This window comes from Triticum dicoccoides, chromosome 2B (genome assembly GCF_002162155.2).
Source record: "Triticum dicoccoides isolate Atlit2015 ecotype Zavitan chromosome 2B, WEW_v2.0, whole genome shotgun sequence".
In the NCBI taxonomy this organism is placed as follows: Eukaryota; Viridiplantae; Streptophyta; class Magnoliopsida; order Poales; family Poaceae; genus Triticum; species Triticum dicoccoides.
Genome location: NC_041383.1, coordinates 527,054,792 through 527,061,337, shown reverse-complemented (window position 1 = coordinate 527,061,337; position 6,546 = coordinate 527,054,792). Strand labels below are relative to the sequence as shown.

Below are 6,546 nucleotides of genomic sequence, written 5' to 3'. Positions count from 1 at the left end.
TTTTGTGTTTCAACCGTAATCCAACCCTGTGCTAGCATCCTACTAGATCTTTCAGCTTTCGCCTCATGAACTCGAATATCAATGTTAAATTCTGGTCTTCATGCGAGGCAATCTCTTCCTTCAATTTATGATTGGACGGCTAGGATAGTCATACTATTAGATAATTCAGTTCTGGGGATATCACGGCTGCAGGCAGAGAAATGGGTGATCCTCATGCCCCCTTCAGTTCAGAATAGATAACGTTAGGTTCTTTAGGATTCAGTTTGGTTTGAGTTTGTTTCCTTGTCATTCAGCAAAATAAAGGTAATCAGTTTTTCTTTTTTGGAGGAATAACAAGAAAATTCGTGAAACGCCCTCCTTTTTCTTCAAGCTCTATCTCCTCCTCACGGCTCCCTTTGAGCACGATCGCAACGTCAGGTCAAGCCCTAGACTACCTCAGTAGCCAACAATTGACATACATACTCAACCAAACAACGGTAAGCCAACAAGCACTAGATTCTCTGTAGTTTTATTCTGAATCCAACAACGTAAGCAACATACAAGTGGTTTGTTTTGACAGAAAAAGAGAAGTGCTTAAAGGGTGACATTATACACATTAGAGTAAATGAACTTGCAGACATTTTCCGTGTAACTTCCCAGATCACAAGATTACAGTCGTCGAATTGGCCTGAACAACTTTGTCCTCAACTATCTGCATGCATGTTGCATGTTCAAGACACTACCGCGATGAACTTGAGGTTGGAGGCCAGGGTCCAAGAGATGGCAACTGCAGAACAGAGGCCTCACCTGGTATGCCTCTACTACTCGATATAACTTTGAACCACTGACTCTCAGGGTCGCAAGTCGGATCTTCGGTCAGGCACTTGCATTGATCTGTGGTGATGACGCCGTCAGGACCGGCTTCCAAGCACACTCTGGTCCCATTCTTAGTGAGTTCGGCCGAAACATGCATTCTTGAATCAGATATTAGCTGCCACTTCGAACAGGATTTGCTGCAGCCAGTCCCAAGCTTTGCAGTATCACCCACAGACTTGGCTTCAAGGCATTGCCCGGTGTGTTTCAGCACAAGCTCATACGCGGAGGTGTAGTTCCAAGCGTTCGACTCATCGCATGGACCCAGCTTAAGAACATTCGTAGATTCCACCAACACGCAGAGCCCGGTTAGAGGATGAAATATTACCTTGTATGGTTTGTGACTGCTCGGTAGACCAGGACCTGCAGTATATATGAGTATCCATTATGATCTAACTTAAAATAAATTCTTCCGCTATCAAAGTGTTGGCATTATGCTTTGCATGGATTTTAGTTTTCCTTGAATATTTGGCTACTACATATATCATCATCGAAGTGCATCCCTAGCAGTTACAATTTACAATCACTTTCGGAAGTCAATAAATGCATATTGGTAAATTATCCTAAATGAATACCCATGAAAGGGTTATGTGTTGGTTCAGCAAACGAACAGTTTGACAAATATGTGCAACAGATAGCATAATTTTTTTGTGTCTGGCAACGTCGCTAGGTAGTACTCCCTCCGTCCCAAAATAAGTGTCTCAACTTTGTACTAACTTTAGGTTGTACTAAGCTTGAGACACCTTATTTTGGGACGGAGGGAGTAATACAGAGATAGGTAAAGTTCAAACCTTGAAATGGAGATTGCAGGGAATTGATCCTTTCAATGAAGCTGGGGTTTCTAGCTGTATACCAATCCCATGTAAGCAGACCATATGTTTCATCGTAAGCTAGAATACCCTCCCTGATATAGTAACTCCCTTCCAGAGCCCAAACAGCCCAATCCAGATCCAGTTCAGCTGCTACACTTAAGAAGCACGTAAGATAACGATTGTCAGCAATATGTGTGCCAGACATGTCAAACCCAATCTCAGAGAAAAATAACGGCCATCCTTGTTGAAGAAGAAAGAGTCCTTTAGTCCTTATGGACTCGACAGCCATTCCACAAGCATCATTTTGGTTCCAATTTTCCCAATCGGTTCCATCTGAGAAACCATACCAATGCTGCTCGAAGACTAACTTTCCAGTAAATGACAGCTTAACTTGCTTTGGGGACAAGAAGGAGAGACTGTTGTCAAAATCCAGGCCCGACAAAATAACAAGGACATTAGGGTTTGCTGCATGCACAGCTTCAGCACCCTGTTGCATATACCTAAAGAATGTAATATAAATTTTCAATATCATCAGTTACATAGAAAAGCCTTCTCAATAGCATGACTCATGAGGGCCTTCACTCAGTAACGTACCTGTACCACAAACTAACATTTTGGTAGGGGCCGCGAAGCTCATTACGCAAGCTCATGCCGACCACATTCTTTGTGTCCCTAAACATTGTTGCCATTGCACTGAGGCCCTTCAACCATTCTTCAGGGTCAAAGTATTTGTCTCCAAAGAAGCCATTACCGTCAGTTCTGCTACAGCACCATCCTGGAGTAGTCATTTGGTTATCAAGTATGACCATAATGCTGTTGCTGGCCAAAGCTGACACCACTTCCTATTAAGTTTGACCCACATCAGAAGGATATTCATAATCATAATTCATTTACCCCTTGGTAGACAAAAATAAAAATATTGTTTTCACTTCATGTTAAGCCTGGTACTAGGTGTGTCAGAGGATAAACATACAGGTTGGGTAACTAGATCATTTGTTCTATATTACCATGTTAGCTAACTAGATACCTCCTCAAGAGACATTCACACCCAACTAGGTACCTACTCAACCTAATCCATTCGTTTGAAGTGACATGTATCCCCATCATCCAAACAAATCCTACAAGCAAGATTTGTGCTCTCTAGAGCATTGTGACTTGCAAGGCACCCTCATATTGGGAAGACAATTTTTTTAAACAAGAGCGATGGCATTTCCTCAAATAGCAAAAATGATCACTTATTTCTATATTGGCATTTATCCCTCATCTTGCATCAGATGGTGTCCTTCATAAAGAGAAAAGAAGGATACCCTGAGGTTCTTAGGCGAGCCTTGTGAGTTCTGATGAATTGTTTGCCTTCAGAATTCCTCTAATATGCAATGTTTGGACTTCTGAAGCAAGTTTTAGTTATTCAAAACAGTGCTAATTTCAGGTGCTTTAGCTACAGACAAATTGATTCATGACATACACTTTTTTCGACAATATAATTTCTCTTATTTATTCCCCCGGAGCAGTTATTTACTTTATGTCTATAATTGTCATACGGTGTTGTGAAGTTTAGTTCACAGCTAACCTGGCACTCTAGCAGCAACAAATATATTCAAAATTTTCATTTTGTTTCTTTAAAGAACCTGTAGGTTGTACTAAAGACATGTTCAATTTTGGCATAACTTAACCTTCCAATTCGCAACACTAGCAACACTTGCCAATTCTTTGGTGGTAGTAAGATATATGTAAGCATCCATTTCAGAATATTATTCTTTGACTATTGCTTCTTGCACTTTGAATACTAGCTAAATGAACAAGGTTTGATTAATACCAACATCAAGTCGAAACTAGAACAACGCAGGAATCCGAATAAACAAATGCAATCTGGGCTTCTCAGGGGATAACCTCGGTTATTTAAAGCGGTGATAGCAACCACCTACCCGGAACACATCGATGAGGGGCAGGTCCAGGAGGTCTGGGTTGTTGACACGTACGCCGGCGGCGGACTCCCGCAGGCCGAGGCGCTCCAGCGACCACCGCAGCGGCAGCGACGAGAGCGTGGCGTTGGTGGCGAGGTAGGTCGGCCAGGTGAGCCTCACGCAGTTGAACCCCATCGCCGCGACGCGCGCCGCGATGTCCCCCACGCCGCGCCGGGAAAGGCCCTCCGCGGCCACGGGCTCCAGGTGCGACGCCCAGTTCGCGCAGACCAGCTTCACGCGCCGCCCGTCCGCGCCCACCACCCACCGCGACGTCGTCGAGAGCGGCAGCGCCGGGAGCGAGACCGAGGCGGCGCGCGCGGACGCGAGGAGGACGAGGAGGAGGCCGAGGAGCAGCTGAGTTGGAGAGGAAGAAGCCATGGTAATTACTGGGACTGGGACTGGGAGAATAGAGAAGCGGATCTGGAGTTTAAATGGGCATGACATGTGGGACCACGGCGTGTGGGGACCACGCGTCAGCCGCACGGATTGGTTGCTGCTTGGATAAGTAAGAAAGGCAAGCAGCGATTGGCTTGGTGCGCTTAAGCGGTTAAGCTCGAGCGAGCTCGAATGGCCACCGCCGTTGTCATCTCGGCGGCGGCTCTCCCCGCCGCGCCGTCGCCGGTGCGTTATACACCCCGCCGAGCGGCGCTGCGCGACGTGCCTCAGCTCCACGCGGCTCTGCTCAAGTCCGGTGAGCTCACCACTTCGCCAGAGTCCTTCCACTCCTTCCTCGAGGCTACCGCGCTGCCGTCGCCGGCCACCACCGCGGCCCACCTCTCCTACGCGATCCGCCTGCTCCGCCTAGGCCCCCACCCGCCCCTCTCCGCGCGGTCGTATAACATCCTTATCCGTGCCCTCTTCCGCGCGGGCCACCCGGAGGATGCCCTCCACCTGTTCGTCGAAATGCTCGATGCTGCCATTGCTGCCAACGTCTGCCCCGACCAGCACACCATCGCTAACACCGTAAAGTCCTGCGCCAGGATATATGCCTTGGCTACAGGGCGCAGCGTTCAGGCGTACGCTGTCAAGCTTGGGTTCATGGCCGATCAGTTTGTGCTGAACAGCTTGATACATATGTACGCGAGCTGTGGGGATATCGTGGCGGCAAAGGTACTGTTCAACGCAGTCGAGGAAAAGGGTGTGGTTACATGGAATGCGATGATAGCGGGCTACTTCAAGAATGGAGACTGGAAGGAGGTAGTGGAGATGTTTAAGGGTATGCTTGAGGTTCAGGCACCATTTGATGAAGTCACATTGGTGAGTGTTGCCACAGCATGCGGAAAAATAGGTGATTCTAAGCTTGGCGAGCGGATTGTAGTTTATGCAGAGGAGAAGGGGATGGTGAGGAACAGAAACTTGGCAACTGCGCTGGTTGACATGTATGCCAAGTGTGGAGAACTTGATAAGGCGCGGAGATTGTTTGACAGGATGCACTCCCGGGATGTGGTTGCTTGGAGCGCGATGATCTCTGGCTACACTCAAGCCGACCGGTGTCGAGAGGCACTTGCTATTTTTAATGAGATGCAGGCTACCGAGGTGAACCCGAATGATGTAACCATGGTCAGTGTGCTCTCTGCCTGTGCTGTCCTGGGTGCACTTGAGACGGGCAAGTGGGTGCATTCATACATAAGGAGAAAGGCCTTGCCCCTTACAGTTGTTCTCGGCACTGCGCTGGTGGACTTCTATGCAAAGTGTGGATGTATTGAAGATGCAGTCAAGGCATTTGAGTCGATGCCTGTGAGGAATTCTTGGACGTGGACAGCCTTGATAAAGGGCATGGCAAGCAACGGAAGAGGCAGAGAAGCGCTGGAGCTCTTCTCTTCCATGCGGGAGGCCAATATTGAGCCTACAGATGTCACATTCATTGGCGTTCTCCTAGCTTGCAGCCACAACTGCTTAGTTGAGGAGGGTCGCCGGCATTTTGATAGTATGACCCAGGATTATGGCATCCATCCAAGGATTGAGCACTATGGCTGCATGGTTGATCTGTTGGGACGGGCAGGTTTGATTGATGAGGCGCACCAGTTTATCAGGAATATGCCAATTGAGCCAAATGCAGTTGTCTGGAGGGCACTGCTGTCTGCTTGCACGGTTCACAAAAATGTTGAAATCGGAGAAGAAGCTCTGAAGCAGATCACCCCACTAGATCCCTGTCACAGTGGTAACTACATACTTCTATCAAACACCTATGCATCAGTGGGACAATGGAAAGAGGCAGCTATGATTCGGAAGGAAATGAACGAGAGAGGGATCAAGAAAATTCCTGGGTGCAGTCTCATTGAGCTGGATGGGACGATCTTCGAGTTCTTTGCTGAAGACAGCGAACACCCCCAGTCGAGGGAGATATATGAGAAAGTGGATGAGATGATTGAAAACATCAAGATGGCGGGGTACGTCCCAAATACAGCTGACGCAAGGCTAGATGTTGATGAATCTGAGAAGCAAGTGTCCGTTTCGCATCACAGCGAGAAGCTGGCCATTGCGTTTGGCCTGATGAAGTCGCGCCCTGGCGCAACGATCCGGCTGTCGAAGAACCTGAGAGTGTGCGTGGACTGCCACTCCGCCACGAAGTTGATCTCGAAGGTGTACGGCAGGGAGATTGTTGTTCGAGACAGGAACAGGTTTCATCATTTCAAAGATGGTTTGTGCTCCTGCAATGATTACTGGTGAGTGCAAATTCTCTGTGCGTCAAGTTTTTTCTCTTAGATAAGTATATGTACACCGGGCACACCTGAGCCAGGGAGACTGTACAGCACTCTGTAAGTACGACAATGCCGTTCACTCTCAAACAGGAGCTCAAGTTATTAGGTATTAGAGCATCTCCAGCCGTTGTGCCCCCCAGGAGGCCTTCAACCGGCCTCTTGGGGTTCATCCGGCGAAATTTTTCGCATGGGGGTGAATATTTTTCCAGCCGTCCA

General features: G+C 47.9%; 2 protein-coding genes across 2 annotated transcripts in view; one reads left to right on the top strand and one right to left on the bottom strand.

Annotated features, from left to right (window-relative positions):
* Positions 1 to 475: 475 nt before the first annotated feature.
* Positions 476 to 4,098, bottom strand: LOC119364634 (glycosyl hydrolase 5 family protein-like). Its single transcript, XM_037630121.1, has 4 exons — positions 3,590 to 4,098; positions 2,259 to 2,506; positions 1,644 to 2,164; positions 476 to 1,215 (listed from the first exon to the last, which is right to left on the bottom strand). Exons 1-4 carry the CDS (start codon positions 4,070 to 4,072, stop codon positions 719 to 721), a joined length of 1,749 nt encoding a protein of 582 aa, XP_037486018.1. The 5' UTR covers positions 4,073 to 4,098; the 3' UTR covers positions 476 to 718.
* A 67-nt stretch (positions 4,099 to 4,165) lies between these two features.
* The window catches only part of LOC119364633 (pentatricopeptide repeat-containing protein At1g08070, chloroplastic-like), a 7,278-nt gene continuing 4,897 nt past the window's right edge, over positions 4,166 to 6,546 (top strand). Inside the window, exon 1 of the mRNA XM_037630120.1 lies at positions 4,166 to 6,294. Within this exon, the coding sequence (XP_037486017.1) occupies positions 4,196 to 6,294 (2,099 nt within the window). The 5' untranslated portion in view covers positions 4,166 to 4,195. The remainder of the gene's footprint in view (positions 6,295 to 6,546) is intronic.